The sequence below is a fragment of the Diachasma alloeum genome, unplaced genomic scaffold, assembly GCF_001412515.2.
Source record: "Diachasma alloeum isolate Michigan unplaced genomic scaffold, Dall2.0 Dall_scaffold_00300, whole genome shotgun sequence".
NCBI lineage: Eukaryota > Metazoa > Arthropoda > Insecta > Hymenoptera > Braconidae > Diachasma > Diachasma alloeum.
The window spans coordinates 787,532-812,763 of NW_021680439.1; the positions used below are offsets into that span (position 1 = coordinate 787,532).

General features: G+C 36.2%; 1 protein-coding gene across 2 annotated transcripts in view; it reads left to right on the top strand.

Annotated features, from left to right (window-relative positions):
• The window catches only part of LOC107039501 (sensory neuron membrane protein 1), a 24,492-nt gene extending 4,279 nt beyond the window's left edge, over positions 1-20,213 (top strand). For both annotated transcript variants that reach the window (XM_015259141.1, XM_015259142.1), the window contains 7 exons: positions 2,221-2,378; positions 5,846-6,048; positions 9,355-9,557; positions 11,373-11,631; positions 13,902-14,113; positions 15,184-15,410; positions 19,986-20,213. In XM_015259141.1, coding sequence (XP_015114627.1) covers positions 2,221-2,378; positions 5,846-6,048; positions 9,355-9,557; positions 11,373-11,631; positions 13,902-14,113; positions 15,184-15,410; positions 19,986-20,187 — 1,464 coding nt within the window. In that variant the 3' untranslated portion in view covers positions 20,188-20,213. The remainder of the gene's footprint in view (positions 1-2,220; positions 2,379-5,845; positions 6,049-9,354; positions 9,558-11,372; positions 11,632-13,901; positions 14,114-15,183; positions 15,411-19,985) is intronic.
• Positions 20,214-25,232: the final 5,019 nt, after the last annotated feature.

The following is a 25,232-nucleotide window of genomic DNA, read 5'->3' on the forward strand; positions in this document are numbered from 1 at the left end:
GTGAAGGGTACAACTATTTTATTTACTCAACTATTTTTAACTATTTTATTTAATTAACTATTTTTATTCATTTTCCGGTTTGGTTCACTTTTCTTTACTCAGCAAGGGCCAATTTGTCGTACATTTTTTGGCAATTCTTAATATAAATCTTAAAGGAAATTCGTGCCATTCTTCTCACTTTTCACTGCGAATTTTTCTCTGTGTACAGTAAAATTTTGACAGTTATCTCTGAACCTATTCAGTTTATACAAGTTGTTTACGATAATTTGGCTGCAATTTTTAACGTCATCCTCGTATTTTTTAGACCTATCGGCGAATCATTTGATTCTATATCACCTTGTCCTAGTACAACGAGTTTCGCTCAACTTGCGAACTCATCTTACTTTTTTTTTCTTAGAAACGTTGATTGTGCTCTAAAGTCTCCATGCGCGCAGGAAGCTGGTATGCATCTGATCTTTTTTGCTCTTGTAAATATCACAATTCTTTCCATCTTTAAATAACAGCTCATTTTTTATGGCCTGAACTGTGAATTAACATTTTCCAGTGTCACTAATTGGTCATTTTTTATTAAATCTCCTTGACAGAGGCCGATATTTATGCTTTACCGGGTAACAATTTGCATTGATGTTCTTCATTGAAGGTGTTAATGGAAATAATGGTACAACTTCGATAAGCCGATAATTGTCAATGAAAGAAAAAGTTTGTCATTCTCAATTGTTCATGCAAATTGTTCCTTTAATACTAGCGCATATAGATGACCATAAAAAATTGGTGACATTGCTTGATAATAATTTTTTGTGATGTTGTGAGTTGAGTTCTTGTTAATTTAAGAGATTGTTAGAAAGAGTTTGTATGCAATGAAGAGGAATCCTTGGAATTAAGAGTCTGAAGTATTTTTTTGTCGAATGGTCGAAAAGGGATTCTATTGGATATGCCTAAGATTCTTGTTTACATTATTACACTAATAGAAAGGATTAGTTAACGAACGGATTTGGTTGGAGACGAGGGTCTATTCGGTCTCACGAAATGTTCATTCGTTGATAGTTTACAAATTCACATTTTTGGTGCCTTGTTTGACGCCATTTTCACTTTTCAAGTGAACCATTCGTTGACTATTAACGAATATTCATTTGGTCATATTCAACTCTACCATTCGTTAATAGTTAACGAATCTCGTTTGGAATAAATGAATCAGTCTATCAGTGTAGTTAATTACTCTTGAAATTTAGCAGAGAAAAAAAATATTTTAGTTCTTTGGATAAACATTTGAAATCCCTTCCCCCTGATATGAAATCTCTCCTCCATCTGTTGATAAAACACACGGAGAGATATATTCAATAAAAATTACCTATCTTTTCCGTAATTCCGGAGCGAAGTGGGAATTTTTCCAGAGCGTCCCATAATTTTTACCTGAATCTCCTGTGAAAAATTAGGCTACCGTCACTTAAATTTTCTGAGTCAATTCCGTAATCGGTGAGCGAACTGAGTTCCGTAATTTTTACTGAACATTTCTCTCCGTGCATTCCTTTTAACCCCCNCCCCCCCCCCCCCCACACACACACACACACACGAATAAAACTCTGTCTTCATTCGTGAAAACCCACATATATGAACACTTCCGATATATGACCGCCCTCTCCCCCCATGTATAACGCCCTAAAATCACCTTGAGTTATACCAAAAAATCGACTTGAATCAAACCGAAAAACCGACTTGAATCAGGACGAAATTCGACTCGAATCAAACTGAAAGTGACCTGACTCGGATTCCTGAGACCGATTTGTCGTCTCCGAAGTAGACTTGATTCATGCCGATGATCTGATATGAAATAAATCGATTTCCGGCATAATTCAGTCCGACTTGATTCAAACCAATTTTTTTATGTGAGTCAGGACGATGTTTTTGGGTGTAGTTTATAAAAATTTTCTGCTCAAACCATTGATCAAACCAAACCAATCAAACCAATGTATTGATGGCGTAAAAAGCATTAATACCTCACTCAATAATACATCTACAGTCGCATGTGTTCTGTCACTCGCTCGTTTATTAAAAATAGTCATATGACATGAAAATGATTACCATTTCTGAGAATTTACGTACCATTAACGAATTCAGCACGTTGCATTCTGCTTCAAATATTTTCAATCTGAAATTAATAATTGTGATGAAAACCGACAGTGTCAATAGCTCTTATCGGTATTTGTATCTCATTATTGACAGCAAGTGAGCCTGAGACCAGGATCAGAAATGAGGCAGATGTGGGAAGCTATGCCCTTCCCTATGGACTTCAGAGTTTTTCTCTTCAATATCACCAACCCTGATGAAATTACGGCGGGAGCCAAGCCAATAGTCAACGAAGTTGGTCCATTCTTCTACCAGTAAGTTATAGAGAATTAAACAGAATTACGTGATATAATTATAATTGTGTTAATTCAAGTGATCACTCCACAAGCAAGTAATTTTTTTTCTTTTGCTCGCATTCTAAGCTTGTGATTTATCAACGAGTGACTTGTAGGTTGTGGCACGTTTTTTTTGCTAAAACTGCTCATTTTCTGGATACATTGATGTACACGGAGAGAAATGGTCAGTGAAAATTACGGAGCTCACAATTCGCTCACCGATTACGAAATCGACTCAGAAAATTTAAGTGACAGTAGCGTAATTTTTCACGGGAGATTCAGTTAAAAATTACAGAACGCTCAGGAAAAATTCTGTGACAGTTCCGTAAAATTTCCTACAACCGCATTTCGCTCCGGAATTACGGACAAGATACGTAATTTTTATTGAATATTTCTCTCTGTGTATGATAATCTTCTAATCGATGAAAAAAATCCTGCCCACTCAAATCATTCGGTCCGTTGATTTATCCTGGTAACAATTTGTGGAGCTCTGCACGATACTGAGACGAGCCTGTTTCTAGAGCAATACTTCTGGAAAGAATCTTGTCGAATCCACCACACTGCAAAAAATAGATGTCTGAATTTCAGACATCTGTTGTAGACAACTTTCAAACACCTATACGTGTCTGAATCCACAAACATCTTAATATAATGATCTCAAAAATTGAATGACCCCTTAATATCCCGTTGTACACGAAGAGAAATTTTTTATGAAAATTCTCCTACCGTTCTATAAAAGTGTATCATGAGTCGTCGTTTCCTCATTTCCGTCCCGAAATGTAGTCAAAATTAATATATGATGATCAAATTTTATTCTACGTTAGAGAAATTTTATCCTGACACATAATAAATTTTACTTTTTCAGTCCAATAATTTTTATGTAGATAACAACGAAAATTCGGTACAGTACAGTGGACTCTGGTTAGAGTCGACTGTTTTGCGGGATAGGGGAAGCGAATTCGGAGAATTCGACTCTATTTCCCTGCCCCCACTACGCGCTCACGCCGAGCCCGACTTCCGAGAAAACTGGGAACGATAAAATGAAAAATACTATTTCTTTTCTCTCCCAATTCAACACTTCATTTTAATGATAAACTTTAGTTCACAGTTTCAACTATAATAGCAATATTCATATAGATTCAGACGATTTTTTTATTATCAATATTTTTAATTTCATTGACTATATTTGATCACAGAAGCTTTGTACCTAACATTCCATAGAACAGATATTTCTTCTGGAGTTAACGAACCATGTGAATCAAAAATGTTACAGTCATTTTCTTTACCTCCCTTCATTATTTCATTTAATCCAATTTCGAATTAATGTTATGCCAACAAAACGAGATCCTCCCCCCATAACAGCCAGAAGTGGACTAAATTTTTTGATCGACAATTCAAATGCAGAATATTTTATTTTTCGTCTTTACTGGAATCGGAAGACAATAGCAATTTGAAGAAAATATTGGAGTGTTTACTCTCCGGCTTGCGTGGGGACAGAGTGGGGGAAGCGCTTGAGCGGCGAGACAAAAAAATTGAGGGGAAATTCGACACTAAACAATATGCCTCTAACCAGAGTCCACTGTAATTTTTCCTCTACGGGCACGGTAATTTTTATTTTTATCAGGATAAAATTTCTCTAACGTGGAATAAAATTTGATCATCATATATCAATTTTTACTAAATTTCTGGATAAAAATGCGGAAACGATGACTCATGATCCACTTTTATAAAACGGTAGGATAATTTTTATTAAAAAATTCTCTCCGTGTAGAAATCACCCCGCTCGAACTCATCAGGTGAGGAGCCGTATCCCAGCTAGAAATACCCCGTTTCGCCCCAGCTTGGACAAACTCCAAATATGTGGGAAAAAATAGAAAAGTTATCAACAAAATATTTTGAACACCAAAATGTAGTGATGCCGTGAAACATTAGACGAGACATCACGAGACAATACTTTGGAGGGATTGTCTCGGTCTCAGTCAACATGGAAATTTTTCATCTCGTCTTAGTGTATACTCAGTGTCGACTCCGCTCTGAATGATTTAGATTCAATTTATTTCATGTCGGTTTCCAGTTTTTCGTGTTTTTAATATGTAGAAGACCGAGACAAAAACCGAGGTTTTACATTAAAAAATAGGAAAAACTTGAGACCAAGATGAGATAAATTGACTGAGAGTTATCATGCGCGAGAGCAAAAAACTATGTTCTCTGACCGAGATCATCTCTCCAAAGTTTCATCTCGTACACTGTTAGAAGGAAAATAAAATTTCATGGAGGTTGACTACCAATTTTCAGGACAGTGACACTGAATGCGATTTAGGGGGAAAAAAATCATGAAATTTCAGGTTTCACTGAAAATTCACTAAAATTTACGAGTTTTAAGGAGTATAAAGACGAGAATTATTTAATTTCCTAGAATTTCCAATCTTATATGAATATTCAGTGTCAAATTGCGTTGAATTTTCAGTGCAATCCAAAATCTCATGATTTTTTTCCTCCTAAAATATATTCTGGTTTTTTACTCATTTTCAGGGAAAATGAAATGGAAATTTACAGTTCGGTTTGATTTCCCACGAAATTCTGAATTTTCAATGACAAGATTTCCTGAAATTTCAGTGGAATTGGCACACGATAAAAATTTCCGGAATTTGGCACGGGAAATTCAGACACACAAATTCTTAATTCTTAGTGTCTCGCGGCATCACTACAAAAATGCGCGAAATTGATTGAAAATTTGTAATTGAAATATCGTTTTTTTTTTGTTCAGCGATTAGTTTTCTACGAGAGAACAATAGATTCCTCTCCGTTTCACCTGTAACATGCCCACCTAGCCATAAATACCTTAGTGTCGTCTTGTCTTGTCTCGTGCGCAGCCCTAATAATCGGTACCGAGAAAAAATTCTTGCATACTTTTCAGTAAACATTTTAAAAAACCCAACTGAATCTTCCTTGACATTCTTCCTGCAGAATGTTTCATTATTTTTTTTTTAATCATGTTTTTATTCAAGTTTACTAAGGTATTCATAAATATTTACAAATATTTACATGAATTTACGATATATGTCTAATTATAATAAACATTGGTCACTCAGTAACTGTCGAGTTTAATTATTGTTTTTTTTGTTTTTTTTTATGTTTCCATTATCGTATTTTTTCTTTTTTTTTTGCTCCATTCAGTAGCATATTGTATTTATTATAAATATTATATGCGCTCAAAAAAATAGAACTATTTAATAAATTAAAAAAAAGAAAGAATGTAGTTGCATTTTATTTGTAAAAAAAGCGCTTTTTTAATTGCGGGGCAGAAGGTTTCATTACCAACTGAATTGAATGATAATAGCAACGTGAGTTACAGACTCACACAGTTTCAACTTCGGTTCTGTTGCTGTGAATGAGACTGCAATAAAATATACATTGAGTAATTAACATTAATTTCTGTGATGAAGTGAGTACAAGGAGAAAGTGGACCTGAAGGACGTTGAAAAGGATGACACATGTGAGTACAGTAACAAAGCGACGTGGCAATTTTCTCCTGAAAAGAGTGGAATGGGCCTCTCTGAGGACACCGTGTTAACATTTCCCCACGTCATGATCCTGACCATGATTTTGACGGTCATGAGGGAACAACCAGGGACAATAAGTTTTGCTAGTAAGTTGATTCACAACTTCATAAGACATGCAGGGTGACAAACGCACGGAGAGAAATATTTAATAAAAATTACATATTTTTTTCGAAACTTTTTTCGAAATTTCACGAAACTGTCACGAAATTTTTCCAGGGGTCCGATTCCGATCGCTTGTGACAGTGAGAAGTGAGACGGTTGTTATTTGTTTGCTATGTTAATTCAATGTACAACAAAAGTTATCATCTCACTTTTCACTGTCACAAGCGATCGGAATCGGGCCCCAGAGCGTTCCGTAATTTTTTACTGGGGTCCGATTCTGCAAAAGTTTTCACGATGAGAAGTGCGACAGCTGTCATGTGTTTCCTCTGTTAGAACAATGTAAAACAAAAGTTTCCATCTCACTTCGCACTGTGAAAACTCTTGTAGATTCGGACCCCTGAATCTCTTGTGAAAAATTACGATACCGTCACTTAAATTTTCTGAGCCGATTCCGTAATCGGTTAGCGAACTGTGAGTTCCATAATTTTTACTGAACATTTCTCTCCGTGCGGATATGGTGGAACGTAAATTCGCACCATTTTTCCGGTCACGCTGGATAAGAATAGTAAATGCCGAGGGGCTACTCATTCCATAATTGAGTGACACCATGATTTCGAAATGAAGTCGATTTCGGTGATGTCGAGCGTCACGGAAGTTGACCTCATGATTTCGAATGATTTCATTAATTTGGAATCAGTCATTTCAGAAAAATAAAGTTAACAAATAATAGAGGGGGGCAAAACGGGATGTGTCAAATTATGAAAATCAAAACGGACAATATTAACATTACAATACAAAATACTACACACATGTTCAATTAGATTTTAATATTACATTAAAGAAGGGAATTTATATAGCGTTCCATATCTTTATGGATCCATGTCTTATCAACTGGCGACATTTCAACTAAGACATTTCAACTAGCGACATTTCAACTAAAAACATTATCAACTAACACTCCTTCAACTAGGACATTTCAACTGGAATTTTATGCGAAACATAAACTCCAAAATTCCAAGTTTTCCGATTTTAGAAAAAAAGTGAATTAATATATTTGAAGTTTTGCAAATATTAAAAGTTTTTTTTTTCAATTTTTGACAACTACTTTGTAACATACAGCTATCCAATGGAAATTTCAATATATCTAATATTTCTCAAAAACATTCGGAATACGTAAATAACGATGATACCGCACAAATGCGAGACTTAGGACGATTGTTAATCGCGAGAATGCACTGGATAATTTTGAGGATTATCTGAGGGGAATTGCCCAATGCATCAAATTATAAATTCTCATTAGTTACGCGTCATTGTACAGCGATTATTTATTGCATTTATTCGTGTATTTTTGCCCACTTACTGTTCTACTTATAAGCTATTTCGTTATTATTTATCAATTATTTATTGAAATTCGAAGTTGCATAGAGATCAAGTTCATCATGTTACTTTCTGTGATAAGATAAAAAAAAATGATACAATTAAAATGAAAAACCATAAATTTATAAAATGTATTGCGATAATGTTCATTATGTTAATTATATTTTTAAAATAATTCATAATAATAAAACTGTTCATAATAATAAACTATTGTAATAGAATGGAAAAAATATACATCATAAAAATGAAAAACCATACAACTACGTCTTATGCATGGAAAAATCTAGTTGAAACGTCGTAGTTGAAAAGTCTTAGTTAAATAGTCGTAGTTGAAATGTCGGCCAGTTGATAAGACGTGTTACCATCTTTGTAACGTCACAGGAAATGATTGGATGGGATTTGGATGAGGTAGGACGGGAACCGGGACTACTCTGAATATGAATAGCCAGAAAATTTTTACTGAAAAAATGGATAGTCCAGACAAGGATTTGAACTCGCTATCTTCCGATTATGCACTGGGTGTTCTCCCAACTGAGCGATCCGGCTTAAATAATAACGAATTGGCTTGATTCTACTCCGTCAATCTTGAGTTAATAACGATGAAAAGCGGTCTATTTTACCATTTTACTATGGCAGTGAGTTCGATATGTCGAACTAAATTAAATTTATCAAGATATTAAAATTAAATTCAAGAATGCATGGTAAGGCATAATTATCAAGCCCTACCAGCACTTAACATGACCCAGAGTTCGTGACGGGGACGCGGCTGGTATGAACCCCACAACGCCCCAATAATATAAACGTTGTTGCTTTTTTTTTTCTTTCCTGGGCTGCTATTAATGAGTAGTGAGTTCGACATGTCGAACTCACTACCATAGTAAAATGGTAAAATGGATTATCATCGTTGCCAGGTGTGTCAATTTCAAAATCAAGAATTACTTGAACGGTTCGTACTACGCCAGTAGTCCACTGATTTCGGTGATTTCATTGATTTCACACGATTTCACGTCATTTCGGAGATGATTTCAGTGATTTCACGTGATTTCGGAATGATTTTATGCCAGAGTGGCGCCCTGATTTCGGAAGTGAGTAGCCCCTGGGTAAATACACGTACACTGTTAGAAAAAAAAAAATTTCATGAACAGTTGACTATCAATTTTCAGGATAGTGACACTGAATGCAATTTAGGGGAAACAAAATCATGAAATTTCAGGTTTCACTGAAAATTCTGTCAAGTTTCAATATTTTAAGGGCCATAAAGACAAGAATTCCTCAATTTATTCGAATTTCCAATCTAATATGAATATTCAGTGTCAAATTGCATTGAATTTTCAGCGAAATCTGAAATTTCATGATTTTTTCCCCCTAAATTGCATTCAGTGTCACTGTCCTGAAAATCCAAGAATTTATTAACCAGAATTTTCTGGTTTTCTATTCATTTTCCGGGGAAAAAGGAACGGAAATTTACAGTTCTATTTGATTTTTGCATGAAATTCTGAATTTTCAATGACAAAATTTCCTAAAATTTCAGTGGAATTGCAATGCGATAAAAATTTCCGAAATTTGCCACGGAAAATTAAAACAAAAATTTTGAACAGTGTATGGATCGAGTTTGCAAATGCATTTCCGGTAGATTTTTGTTCCATGCAATTTTTAGTCATAATAATTGTCATCTTTATTAAACGGTGAAAAGTATTTGAATGCAAATCATGAATAATCATCTCGTAACTGGAGAATTGAACGTAACTTATACTTCTATCCCCATCGTATGTTTTCGCAATTTTCAACTAGCGATTTTGTTGGCCCAAACAAGACTTGTTTGGCAACGTGTTTGTTTTTCTCCTAGTGGGGGATTTACGGATAGTTCGAATATGAGTAATTCACTTTTTAACAACAAATTATCACGATTTTAGCAAGAGCAGTTGACAGTATTTTTCACAAGCCTGAGTCAGTATTTATCAAAGCAACAGTGAAGCAAATTCTCTGGACAGGCCTAACAGTTGATTGCACCGTCCAAGACTTCCAGGGAAAATCAGCTTGTACGCTCCTTGCTGAGAAGGAAGAATCCTTCATTAAGGATGGTCCTGGGAAATACAGATTTGCTCTTTTGGGTGCTGTAAGTCGATGAATTTGTTCATACTTATCCTATAAAGTTTTGGATATTTTTACCATCAGCCTATGAATTTAAGTTTACCGGAAGTAATCTATAAACACTCAAATGTTAATGTCCCCTCAATTCTGGATAAACGTATCCAAAAAAGTCATGAAATGCCAATATACAATATATTCATTCATCTATGAAATAGTATATTTCGATACAAGTGCGTAGAAAGTATTTCACAGAAAGCCAGTCGTGTTTTGAATCCTTTTTCAAGAATTTCCTTTATGCCCTTTAAAATTCTGGAATTTTACTGAATTTTCAGTGAAACCTAAAATTTCATATTTTTTGTGGAGCGAACCACAAACAAATTATTATTTCGAAATTCATCTAACGCGTCTCAAATATTCTATATCGTCATATTGGAGCAAACATCATTTTATCCTTGTCCCTCACGAAATTTCTGGACAATTCTCGAACCTTCCATAAAAAAAGGTGTTTAAATCCGCACGCTCCCGACCAAGTAGATCAGTCCGATTGTCAAACTCGATGTAAACACATCTAACGTGCTAATAGAATACCTTTCTGCTAAACCATAAGTTATTATTCTACGACATAGGGTAAACTGCCCAGTAGATGGACGCCTAAGAAAACCGCCCAGTAGATGGACGTTTGTTGTTTAGCAATTGAAAAAAAAAATTGATCGAAAACAAATCGTCACTCAGGGGTTAAGAATCATAACAGTTAGTGAAAATTCAAAGCAACAATTCACGTTTCAGTATTTTTTTTGCGTAATTTCCTATGCAAAAGTAGCTCGTCCATCTATAGGGCAGTGTCCATCTACTGGGTAGCTTACCCTACACCTAACCGCCACATTTTTCCCCCTAAATCGCATTCAGTGTCACTGTCCTGAAAATTGGTAGTCGACTGTCTATGAAATTTCGTATTTTTTCGAATAGCGTATTTTTCAAGAATGCCTACTTTCCAGTAAAAACCAAACAAACATTTTCTGGGCGCAGTTTTTTTCCAAAAACATTTGTTTTTTTACACGGAGAGAAATGTTCCGTAAAAATTACGGAGCTCACAATTCACTCACCAATTACTGAATCGACTCAGAAAATTTAAGTGACGGTATCGTAATTTTTCACAGGAGATTCAGATAGCGCGGAGAGAAATGTTCCGTAAAAATTACGGAGCTCACAATTCACTCACCAATTACTGAATCGACTCAGAAAATTTAAGTGACGGTATCGTAATTTTTCACAGGAGATTCAGATAGCGCGGAGAGAAATGTTCAGTAAAAATTACGGATCTCAGAGTTCGCTCACCGATTACGGAATCGACTCAGAAAATTTAAGTGACGGTATCGTAATTTTTCACAGAAGATTCAGATAAAAATTACGAAACGCTCTGGAAAAATTCCGTGATAGTTCCGTAAAATTTCCTACAACCACATTTCGCTTTGCAATTACGGAAAAGATACGTAATTTTTATTGAATATTTCTCTCCGTGTAGGGTATATACATAGGTAAACGTTTGGTTCATTAGTGACTCTCGAGTTTACTTTATGTTTTGGAATTTAATTTAAGCTAGCATAATATTTTGAACAATATAGCGTAATCATATCTGCAATGATATAATAAAAATCAATTTTTTGTGCGTCATTTGCTTGATCCGAACATGCTATCTGGCTCCCAGCCACTTCTACATTTCAAATTTATTGTACATGTCGAGCTCTGCCACCCTTCATACGGCAATTATCTTTCACTAGAATCAATCATGGCCTGAGAGCCTTAAAAATAACTTCTTAGCAATTGTTTTTATGAATTTCAGAAAAACGCTACAGTGCTATCAGATAGACTAAAAGTGAGGCGCGGTATTCAAAATTACCTACAAGTGGGCGAGATGGTGGAGTTCAAGGGGGAGAAAATACAAGAGGTCTGGGCGGATGAAGGACCCTGCAACAACCTCACTGGTACAGATTCCACTATTTTCCATCCGCTGCTTTTTGAAGATGAGGATATGCTCTCTTTTACTAGTGACATGTGTCTCACTGTACCAGCTCGCTATGTAAAACCATCGAGCGTCAAAGGTCAGCTCCATTAACAACCAACATGAATTATTCATCATTGATCATTACCATTTATTAGTAATTAGTATGCATTCAACAGCGAAGTGGGAAAACGTTAAGAGTCAATACCTCACATATTATAAAACACGAAATGATTCAATCGATAATTGATTATTTCGGAAGAACATATGCGGTTATACGTCATTCAATCGTAGAAAATACATCTTGAATAAATAAATTCCGGTCTGAAAACATCCGAAATGGAGTATTAGGGAATTTGGTCTTCGTGAATTCAGACATATTTAAATTGAATTACAATTTTAGGAAATTAGAAAAAAAGAGCAACATTATTCGACTCTCCACACTTTATTTGATGTCTCATTAATGCACGGAGAGAAATTTTGTAGAAAAATTTTAGTGTTAATACTAGAAAAATCCCATTCCACCGGCTATGAGAAATTCTAGTGCTGTTGAGGTAACATTTCTGGGGATTTCTGGACGGAGAGAAATATTCAATAAAAATTACGTATCTTTTCCGTAATTCTGGAGCGAAATATGGTTGCAGGAAATTTTACGGAACTGTCACAAAATTTTTGCAGCGCATTCCGTAATTTTTACCTGAATCTCCTGTGAAAAATTACGATACCATCACTCAAATATTCTGAGTGACGGTATCGTAATTTTTCACAGGAGATTCAGATAAAAATTACGGAATGCGCTGCAAAAATTTTGTGACAGTTCCGTAAAATTTCCTGCAACCATATTTCGCTCCAGAATTACGGAAAAGATACGTAATTTTTATTGAATATTCGCGAGTTCCGTAATTTTTACTGAACATTTCTATCCGTATGTACCGCACGGATAGTCAGGAGAGTATAGACATACTGAGAAAATACAAATAGAAAACGCAATTTCCTTGATAACAGTAAATTACAGCAGGTCATAATCAATAATCAATACCAGGAAATCAATTTATAGGAAAAGTACCTATTTAAGGGGAGACCGCGGTGAAATTTGAAAGTCTCGGCTCGGCCTTAAGAGCCATTGGACGACTTTTGATATGTGAAGGGATATATAAAAAAGTAAGAAAAATTTCGGACCCGAACCGTTTTGCCCCGGATATCCACCAAAAACGTCGTTTTTCACGTTTTTAGCTTAGAAATGCCCCTTGTACCACAGTTTTCATTCGATTTCAATTTTTTTTTTTGAAATATTCGCTATACCCTCGCACAAACCCAAGTATCCGTTTTGCTTTATATTTATCAGATCATGAGAAAATGATTTTTTTAGTTTCTATTTTTTGTCCTCTTTTTACCAAATGCTAAAATTAGTTGTTTTTCGTTATTCCACGTTGTAATCATACGTAATCGAAATATTATAACAAAAAAAATGGGCGGAAAATAACGAATTTTAGTATTTGCTAACAAGACGAAAAAAAATGAAAACTAAAAAAAAAAACACTTTTTCGTCACTGTGGCCGGATAAGCGGCGCTTACTGGGGCTCTGTTGGGAGGGGGTAAATGGAGTTTACCACTACACTTCTATAATCGGTGCTCCCAGGAGGGTAAGTGGGGGACCAGGCATGGTAAGTCTCACTTACCTATGTAAGGAGCGATAAGCGGAAGTCACAATGAGCCCTGACATTCCCCCCACTTGGGCATGCGCTCCGCAATCGGGGAAAAGGAATAGTCGAGAAAGATTTACAGCGTCCCTAGCGGCCATTTCTGTAACCTAACCCACTGGTAATAGAAGTGACAGGTAGCCATATTGTTGTTTACATCGTTGAGTATCGGATGAGTACCCAGCGGTTCACACTCCTCACGAACCGCCGCTTATCGCCCTCATGACATAATGTACTATCTCATGATCTAATAAATATAAAGCAAAACGAATACTTGGGTTTGTTCGTTGGAGTATAGCGAAAATTTCAAAAAAAAAAAGTTGAAATCGGATGAAAACTTTGGTCCAAGGAGCATTTTTAAGCTAAAAACGTGAAAAATGACGTTTTTGGTGGATACACGGGGCAAAACGGTTCGGGTCCGAAATTTTTCTCACTTTTTTATATATCCCTTCATATATCAAAAGTCATCCAATGGCTCTTAAGGCCGAGCCGAGACTTTCAAATTTCACCGCGGTCTCCCCTTAAATTATTTTCAAGTCAGCAATCGACATTATTCTACAAATTTTGTCATTAACACGAATATTATTAACCCTCGATCACTCGGACTTGTCTCACTTCACATCATTTTCACGCAGAATTTCGATGGCATATTATTACTTGTTGTTTCCAGGTCTTCCCACAAATCATTATGTTGCACATTATGGTGACATGAATAAAGACGAAAACCTGAAATGTTTGTGTCCTGCTCCAAATAAATGTCTGAAGAAAGGCCTCATCGATCTATTCCCCTGTATCGGTGCACCTATGGTTGCTAGTCTTCCCCATTTCTACCTCGTTGACGATTTATATTTGACCCAGGTCGATGGTCTCCATCCAGATAAGGTACAGATTCCAATTCATATATAAATGAATAAACGTACAAATGAAAATGTGTAAAACGTAAATTTTTATTGGAACGTAACAAATGCATCTATATTTTTATAACGAACTGTATTGAATCTAGAAGGCGTCTTGATTTACTGAATGCTTCTTTGCGCTCCTTACAAATATCTTTTAGCTTTAATTTTTGCTCCTGAATTACTTTTTTCTTTGCTTATTCATTTTACTGTATCTAGCTGCAAACTGCTGCTTTACCTTTGTCATTATTCATAGTTCCTGCGAGTGTCTCATGCCACATTTCTATTATATATACAATTATTCCTACAAACACTTTTGTTCATGCTCAAAAAATTCTTTTCCCCCATGCGATGGCTATGTATCCCAAAAGGATTGATAAATAATAATAATAATCATTGGAACGTAACTTGTAAAGACCATGAGGGATACACCGAGCGAAAAGCGAACAATTTCTACAACAAGTCTTGTTTGGGGCAATAAAATCGTTATTTAAAAATTACAAAAAAAATTCATCGTTTGCTTCGAATTTGGAAGTCTTGAACATTAATAATTGCTCTGCGGTCAACAACAACGAAATATTCGGCTCAAGAGGCGGATCATTCATGTAAACCAGTGCCTTTTTAGGATAACAATATCTTTTATAGAGCGAAGTTGATCAAAAATATTTGGTCCCTAAGTTAAAAGATTGCTGTCATATTATTATTATTTCATTTGCGAATTCATTTTTTGTCTGTGATTATTGAATAGCCGAAACGACGAAATAGTATCCCTCGTTTCATATACAACGAGCATTTGCCGGGAGTAGAATACGTATGGGAGCATCGAATAACGAAGAAGTAGCGCTGGAAATTACATTTCCTGCCCACACAAAGGATAAAATTTTTTTGATTAAATCTATTCAATCCGTGCATTCCCATAGTCGGCCAACTAACTTAACCATTGCATCAGTCACATGAAACAAAATTCCCAAGATTCCATTTACTTATTCATTGAAAAGTTGAGAAATTCTTCCAAAAATGTCGATTTTGCCTAATTGAATTCATTATTAATTTCAGGAAGAACATCAAATTTTCATAAACTTGGAGCCGATGACAGGAACCCCTGTAGAAGCAAGAAAGCGCTTACAATTCAACATGTTCATCCGTCCAGTGGCGAAGTTCTCATTGATGAAAACTTTTCCACAGGCACTTCTTCCATTATTCTGGGTGGAGGAAGGTATCCTGTTGGAAGATAAATATGTGGATCAGCTGAAGATGGTCTACACGCTCATCTCCATCGTTGGGTAGGTCGTCTTCATTTACAAATTTTCTTCGGGACGCAATTGACCCCCCCTTATTCAATGAAGTGGATAATAGCAGTTTTTGAAAGAACGCGCGGCGTTTTTCTTTAATTACAATTGACTGGCTAACCGGGAAAATTAAAAAAATTTGACTTTGTCAATTAAAATGTGTAAAAAAAATTATAGTAGTTTTTAGAACAAGATATTTCCCAAAATTCCTGGAGAAAAATCGTTTCGAACAGGCGAATTATTTTTTCTCATGTTAAATGAATTTGCTCATGACCCGACGTTGCCGGAAACTCGCTAAATGCGCCCGGGCAGTGTAGAGTGAATTCGAAAATGCTAAAGCCTAAATAACACGACGGGGAATCCCCGCGGAGGTGACCAAAGACGCAGGGGCGCGCCTGGCGACCCAGACTAGGGTTAAATTCGGACGGCGCGTCGTCAGTAGATGCCATATCTTATAGACGCAAAGTATAATATTTCAATGCGAGGAAGACCCAGGAATATTATTCCGGAATTGAGGATGAAGCATCCCGGATTATGGAATATTATTCCGGAATCTAGAATATAATATACCGGGTTCAGAAAGCCATGTTCCTGATTTCAGACTATTATACAGGGTGACGTCAGCACTTTGTTCACAAATTGTGAAGAAATATAGAATGGAAAATCTGTAATTCAATGGCATACAAATTATGGAATTATGATAATAAATTTCTGAATAGTGAGCGTTAGAATTTTGGAATGATTTATCCAATAGCATCATGGTAGGCTCCTGCCATACTGCCATGATTGAAAATGCCGATGATACGACAATTATGGCGATATTTACTGCCTTGATTTTAGCGACATTATGTGCGATAGTTTGAGCAACATTATGTGCAATAGTTTGAGCAATGTTCATTGCAGCCATGAACCGATAATTTTATCAACATGATGAGCGATATTAACTATTATATCGAGTCCCATTGGCAACTGCGTTATCGTTTCCAATCATGGTGGTAGTCAACAATATAATTGGCTGAAGTATTGAAAAATGCTAATGTTCACCACTTGAAAGCATTATCGGAATTTACTAATTTTTGTACCATTGAATTTCCGATTTTCTATTCTATATCTGCCTGAAATTTGTAAACAAGATGCTAAGGCCCCCCTATATACCCCATTCAAGGATTTTTTTTCAATAAATCGAAACAAAAAAAAATTTGAAAGAAACACACCTGGATGAGTTAAAAAAAACGCGTGAAGAGAATTGCTATTACATTGAGAAAAAGACATTATTTCTGCTCAATAAATACATATGTTGCGACTCCGGACGCGCAGCGTCCAAAAAATAGCATTCATCACATGGCCGAAAAAAAGTTTTTTTCACTGCCACTACATTCGCCTCATAGAAAAAAGTGTTTTTTTATTTATTCGTAAACGCAAAATGGCACAGTTCGCCACTCGTTGAACGTAACATCACTGATAAAAAATAGAGTTAGATACATCTGCAACGGAGATATTTCAGGTCGTGTGATTGGCAGCCCTCCACGGAGAGAAATATTCAAGAAAAATTACGGAACATTTCACGTAATTCGCAAGCGAGAATCGTTTTCAGTGAATTTCTATAGGAATATAAGAGAATAAATCTGAAACGTTCAGTAAATTTTCGGGTCTGTCACCGAAAAAATACGAAAAAGTCACGTAATTTTTCTGGAAGTTGTAAAATCTAACAGAAACTTCAAGACTTATTATACCGCAGAACATGAAAATTCTTGGATGTTTAAGAATTTTTACGAAAAGTTCCGGAAAAATTACGGAACGTGTTGTTAAAATCTCCCCCTCACGGTGACTCATGGCTAGCCGTGAGGCGTTGGACGGATGAGTAATTTTTACGGAACAGATCGTAGAATTTACGTGACGATTGACACTTTTTAGTGAATTTTACTTCTCTCCCAGATTACGCTTCGAAACGTAATTTTTACGTCTTTTTTCTGGTAATTTTTATTGAATATTTCTCTCCGTGTCGGCTTCGCTTCGGGCCGCCAACTTCACACTCGTGAAAATCACCGAGACGTAGCCCTGACCTACGACTCGGACTACAAACTCATATTCACCAGAAAAGTTTCTTTCGGCCTAGTGACGAAATAGTACATTATGCCATCAGGCGATAAAAATATCTGATGAATGGGACGAATGGGACTAATCACATGAATCAGATAATACTTTTATGGCCGTGTGACATAAAATACGAATGAAAGAACTAAATGGTGAAAATTTCCACAAGAAATCTGTATTGAACCCTTGTTTCAAACAAATTAATTCAGCACAAATAAATTTAATTGGCAGGAATAATTTTCGTGCTCACATTACACTGCCGTCATCAAATGAAAACGATAAAAGCATATCTAAATTGCGAGTTTCTTCAGCATTGGAAGAAGTGGGAGGTGAAAAATGGTGCCATTTAAAAGCTGGGGAAATTTTCATCAAGAAAAGCAGCCCCTAGTGAGCTATTTCACTTCAGAAACCGGGAAGACTGAAGAATTAAATTTTTAGGGCGAAAAGTTTTTCGGTCCTATCTGAAGAAATTGAGGAGGAAAATGGGTCATTAGAGTGTGTTTGCCCGTCGAAATTTCCATGGCTATCTCTTGAGAACATTTTGAACCTTCTACCGTTGTATCTTGTTGAGATAATCACTCGAATCGAGGGAAACAGGCGGGGTCTTGTTCTACTGCATGTAAATGTGTTCTAGTCGACAATTTATTGCCAACGCTCTTGCGGGGGTTTATACAAAATCACTTTGGTTTATTTCTAGACGTAACTAGGCTGATTTTGGTCAAGTGCACTGATAGAAAAGATTAGTTATTGTTAATGAATGGATTTGGTTGGAGACGAGGGTCTATTCGATCTCATTAAAAGTTCGTTCGTTAATAGTTAGCAAATGCATATTTGAGGAGCCTTATTTGACTCGATTTTCACTTTTTAAGTGAACCATTCGTTAAAACTATTAATCTCGTTTGGAATAAATAAATCAGTCTATCAGTGTTGCTTGACTCGATTTTCACTTTTCAAGTGAGCCATTCGGTAACTATTAACGAATATTCATTTGGTCATATTCAACTCTACCATTCGTTAATAGTTAACGAATCTCGTTTGGAATAACTAGATCAGTCTATCAGTGTGCGAAAATAGGATACTGTGGCGTGGAAGGTTTTAGTTGTTCCTTAATTAAGCCGCCCTTTGCCTTGAAGACTACGCCGGCTAGTCTCGGTACGAGCTCACGGGGAGTTGACCCATTTAGGGGGGTTTAGGGGAGGATTGATAAGAGTTCTTCTTAATAATCGAACACCATTTAATTATTAGTGAAATATTAGTTGAACAGAATCGATAGTATAAAATCAAATGATAACCAATTGGGTGCGATATCGCGCGCGGAATTATTTACTCAAGATTTTTGGCGAGACGTGGACATCGGTTCAAGTCCAACTCCTCCCGTACTCTGTCTTACCGAGGGTCCTCAGAGACGCTTCAGTCCCTAAAATGTGTAGATAAGCGTTCTCATGCTTTTGTACGACTAAAACTGCGTTGGCGATGTCATTGACAATGCCCCAAGACGGTTAATCGTCTTCCTTTCGGAAGTCGGACTCTTGTAACACCCGTGAGAATGCTTACCTTGCTGATCATGCTCGGTTTAAAAACATTCTTTGAGTTGAAAATATTAGAATAATATTTAAACCAACGTGTGTCAGACACCACACGTCACAATACTCATATGGAAAATGCAAATAGACTTGTGTTATAGGAAATTCTGTAGGATAATCCCGTGTAACACCCAGACATTTCCTAGGATGAAATTTCTGTTCATCTTTCCCCGAACAGTTTAGAAATGATGATTTTCAAAAGGATGAAAATGACGTGATCTGCAAGAGTCTTGTTCTTTGCGAGGAAATTTTACCGTTTTCAAATAATTAATATTATTAACTAAATTCATGAATCACATGTGGGCAAGTATATTTTCGGAGTTTGTAGACAAACACAAAATTGTTTATTTCCTCGCTATGCAAAAATCAATGAAATTGTCCTAAAAAACAAAAATTAATATGTTTGTAAAAAACACTCGACCAAGGACAATTTTTCTTCGGTTCCTGGAAATGAGGAAGACAGTTTTCTAGAAAAATATAACTTCCATAAAAAAATTGAACGAGAAAAAGAAACGAATAAAAATAAGCCAAGTCAAGGGTCAATAAAAAAATCAGTAAAGATAGAACTAATATCGTTGGCGTGTAGTTTTTTCAATCACTGCCTAATATCATTCTAATCTCCCATGTTCTAACCCGCGCCAAGAATGTTGGTCCTACCTTTACTGATTTGTTATTGAGCTCTGACTTGGCTTATTTTCATCAATTTCTGTATTTTTTTAAATTTTTTATGGTCGTTGCATTTTTCTGGAAAATTGTTTTCCTCATTCCAGGAAAAACCAAAACAAAATTTTCTTTGGCAGTTTTCAATTTCATATATGGATAACTACGTAGCAAAATATTTTGAGTCAGTAGCGTAACCCCGAAATAAATGATTTTCTATGGATTTTTCTAGGATTGTCAAGTGGCTGATGATAATCGGAGGTCTTGCATTAATCGGTACGGCTGTCTACCTGAAGTACAGAGGCAAGGAGGCATCTAACAAGATTGATATCACGACGATATCCCCCCAATTCACTTCAACAGCGCTAAATAGCATCGAGAAGAAACGGGCGCTGGACGTCAACACGCCACAAAGCGCACCTGCCGAGGGCTAATTAGCAATAAATAGAAAACAAATTCGTCTTTGAGAATTCAATTAATTTTGCATTCATCTGGGAAGCAAGTGTTTTCAACCCTTTAAGGTGCAAAGTGTAGTAAAGCGTGGTAGGACGCTCGAGTGGGGATATTGAAATTCACCTTATAGGGTTAAGAGATTATTTCTTTCCTTCGGATTTGATCCAATCGAAGTACAATATTCGGAGCTGTTAGACTGCATTATCATTTTGGCAAGTAGAAGTTTGGCAAGGAGTCATAAATGAGGAGGTATTGCGAAATTTCCGCTGGAAATCTTGCAGTGGCTCTCCGTTTGTTGTTGGAAATTTCGCGGTATCTCTACACGTACTTTTCCTTGAAATTCTTGTCTGCGATTACCTCAAGATCATGTGAAAGAAATAATCCTACGAATACGACTTGTGCTCCAAAGTTGATGAATTATTTCGCACAAGCTTTCCTGCATAGAAACAATGTACCCAATTTTTCAGGAAAGTCCCTCGGGTTGTACCTTCGAGATTTTTAGCCTGATAATTTTGGAACATTTTGTAGTATCACTACCACACTGAGAGAAAAATCTGAAGTTCGATTTATAATAAGAAAATAGTTGAGGCATTTTGGTGAACGATACGATGTTTTTGTATGCGGCACATAACATTATAGTAACTTTACAAGCGTAATTTTTGCAAATCAAAATGCAGTTAAACTAACCCAAAGTTCAAAAGTAATCACGACAAATCTATCGTGAGGAGAACTATAAAATAGTTGCGATGACTACATTCCATTGTAGTAATTACTTCTCCGGGCATAGTTACCGTAACCCATGAAAAATTGTTGAGGACTTTTTGACTATAATTCGATGGTGATGGAATATAGTCAGAAGAATTATATTTTTCTCTCAGTGCAGATACAAGAAATATCGCTTGATAATTTCTCTAACTAGAGTATCTTGCGCGCTCCGAGCGCTATAAATATACCCACTGGGCCTTATAGTTTTTTTATCTAGAAAAAATACATTCATTCCTCATGAATGCGTAAGGACGGTATGAAATGCATTATATATCCCTGTTGTTGTAATGGGTGAATTCTTGAAATTATATCAATTCGTCGGCCAATTTCAAATTGTACAAATTGTTGAAATTTCGTAGGAATAGCTATACTATAGCTATAGAAATAATTTTCATTTATCGATATTTGTAGCTGTGACCATATATATAGATAGGTCTAGTTATATTTATAGCTATAGTTATCAATAGTTATAGTTATGGCTATAGTAATACCTACGAATAGAGTTATTTTATAGCCGAATAGATAGGTGACAGAAAGCGTTACATAATTTTTTTTAATCCTTAAGTGGTCGCATCGTGTGGGAATCCCCGCTAAACCATATGCAACCTATATGGCGCCACTCACGGAGAGAAATATTCAGTACAAATTACGGAACATTTCACGAAATCCGCAGTGGGGAGTCGTTTTCCGGCAATTTTTATAGGAATGGAAGATAAGAAATCTGAAATGTTCAGGGAATTCTCAGGTTCATCACCGAACAAAGTACGAAATTGTCACGTAATTTTTTCCGAAAAAGTAAAATCTTACAGAAACTTTCCGACTTATTATGCCTCCAAAATAAAAAATTCTTGAACGTTCAACAATTTTTATGAAGCTGGTGAGTTATTTCTACGTTCCGTTCCGCAACATGTCTCAATCGTTAGGGAAAAATTACGGAACGACTTGTTGTCCCCACAGCGGTGAGTCATCAGACGGGTGGTTAATTTTTACGGAAGAAATCGTAGAATTTACGTGGCGATTCGTACAATTTCAGTTCCGACTCACACTTTTTATTGAATTTCACTTCGCTCGCGAATTACGTTTCGAAACGTATTTTTTTTTTAATTTAATTTTTCTCTCCGTGCTGTAGAGCGAGTGAGATACTAGAAGAGCGCGACCATTTAAGAGTTAAAGGGAATATCACTCATCATTATGAAAATGATTCTACCTTGGAGAAAATATTCACTCGACATTGATTTACTACTCCGATGCTCAATTCAATCACTGTTCAAAACTAATATAATGTACATTTTTTAAATGATGATGAAGAGATACAGCAGAGCGATTAAGTTTAAGAAGACAGAGTGAGGAACGAAATATATTTTATATTATATTCCCTAGAATTCGAATATCTTCAAAGGTACTATGGACTACTTTGGTGCAAAAACGTAAGTCGTGGAGTTTTGACTGCACTATTCCTGTGGTCCTTTCTTATTATATCCATCAGCTTTCATAAATTTCAATGAATATGAGGTGTTCCTTCTTCAACTCCGTCGTACTTTCTTATGACAATAAAATGCAAATAATGTGATATGGATACATCTTCATTTTCAAGCATTAAAATTCTTTTCTCTCAATGAGGTAACCAAGTTCTTGACCCTTTGAACGGAACGCCTCACTACCACATAACTCTTGGCGTGACCCAAGACGCACGACGAGGACGTGGTGGGTGGACAGTCCCAAAAAGAAAATATAACAAATTTTTCATTTACATATATTCGAATTTAAAATTGAAAATTGGGAGTCCATGAAATTTCATTTTTTTTCTAACAATGTGAATGGGATTTAGGAGGAAAAAAATCATTAAACTTCCGAGGGGCCATTCATTTGTGAAATCACCGTGTCACTTGGGATTGAAATCGTATGAAATCAGTTGGAATCCCTTGCAATCGGTGGCATCTCATGAAATCTAGAAATGAGCCACTCATGAGAACCTGTCGAATATACAAAAGAAAAAGACACTTTCGACTTATTTGTGGTTCTTCTACGTATGCCCATTTACGTGTATTATTTTTATTCAAAAATTCTCGAACTTCAACCAATGACTGCTCGTGGTTCTGTGGCCATTGGTCAATATTGCCAGACAATTTCCAACCCGGTGGTTACCAAGAAAAGTTTAGAAATAGATGAAAAGATGTATAAAGAAGTTATTAAATGTTTCTAATTCCAAAATCCGTTTATTACAGATCAGAGTAGAGAGTTAATTTCGTTTTCGTGAGAAGACCCGGTAAACCGCGATTCTAACCTCGCTTCGCTCGGTTTGATCGCGGTTTACGGGCCTTCTGACGAAAAATTGCATTCATCACACGGTCCAAAAGTATTTTCTGACGAATGTGATTATAGAAAGCCACATTCGTCAGAAAATACTTTGTGGACCTTGTGATGAAAATAACTATTAGTTGAATGCATGAAATGTACGGTGTTCTCAATTTGATTGAATAGGGGAGGATGTGCCTGTACCGCTCAGCGGGTAATAGCGCTCACTCGATATTCTCCACAACCATCAACTTGAAAATTTCTTTCTGTTCCTGATCATGAAGAATTTGATGATAGGATGTGATTGTCGGAAAAATTTCACTTTATTTACCACTTTAAATATGAAAAAACACGTAACGAAGTTTTGAGGTCTTTACAGTGCAAAATTTGTGGACTTGTAATTAAGGTTTTTGATAGTTTCAAACGCTGAATTCTCATATTAAACTGTGGTTATTCAATTCGTGGTACTTTCACGCGTAATTTGAGAACAATTCGAACTCAAAACTCTACTCATGTCAATAATTATCAACAATTTTGTTGACACCGAGCGAAGCCGGTAATACCGCTCATAGGTTCGGCCACGTAGTTGCTCGACAGCACTCGAGTACAGGTTAGGTTGCAGCGCGAGCGATACACGCAAAACCTTATGAGCGGCATTGGAATCGTGTCGAGCGGTATTACCCGACGGCGAGTAGTACCGCTCAATAGGCTCTCTCTTTTATTTTCAATCAATTTTTGTGGATTCTAAGGAGAACTAGGTGTCTACACTTCGAGAATAACGAGTTCCATAGTTAAAGAAGTCTCACAAATACGTTTTTATACTCAAGTTGAAATATAAAATATAAAACTGGCATTTCCCCTAGGTGGGCGGTACAGGCACACCCTCCCCTAAATAGGTACTTTAACGAATGAGTGAAAAAAAAATTTGATTCTTACGGCTTCACCTTGATGGTTTCATCCCTACATTCATTCCCTTTGTAACTCTCATGCTTGAGCCTTCTTGCATTAATATGATGCATTTCTTCCTTCGGGTTCTATCCCCATTCCCTCCTCCTCCATCAAATAGATGAAATCGAAAATGTGAAATCACTTGAAATCGTCTGAAATCACGAAATCATTAGAAAAATCCCAGGCAATCACTGAAATCAATGATTGCATGAAATTATGGAAATCTCCCTGAAATCACGTGAAATCGGTAATCACTGTGTCACCGGGTTTCCAAATGAATGGCCCCTCGGAAATTTCAGATTTCACTGAAAATTAAAAATAATTGGGCACTGAATATCCATATGAGATTGGAAATTCCAATAAATTAAGGAATTTTCGTCTTTATGCTGCTTAAAATTCTGAAATTTTACTGAATTTTGCGTGAAACCTGAAATTTAATGATTTTTTTCTCCCTAAATCGCATTCAGTGTCACCGTCCTGAAAATTGATGGTCAACTATCCATAAAATTTCATTTTTTTCTAACAGTGTACCACCTTTGTATTCCCGTTTCAGTGTATTTGTCGTTCGTATTATTTTATCGGAAGAATATATACTCACGAATTAATATGATCGACCGACGTAAAGCGCGGCCGCAGATTATTTATTAAAATGAATTCCTACCATAACAAAGTCTATAAGTCACATTTTTACTCATTTGACGTGATTTTTTCACTACTTGAACTGCGCAGCTGCGAATGAGTTGGTTGAAAAAAAATTGTGCATCTGGTAGGCCGGCATCCCCAGTTCGGTATCGCATATCCGAATATGTAACATCACTTTTGCGGAATTGAGTTCTTTGAGTCAGTACGTTCTCACGGCTCGGCAATAGCGAGTCATCATCCGCTCACTCGTCCTTATAACTTCCAAGGATTTCCAACCATTTGGATTATCTAAAACCGAATCCAAGATATTTAATAAGACTTAATCAATGAAGTAGTGGATCGCGGTTTTTTAATTAATATTTTTCTTGCAATAATT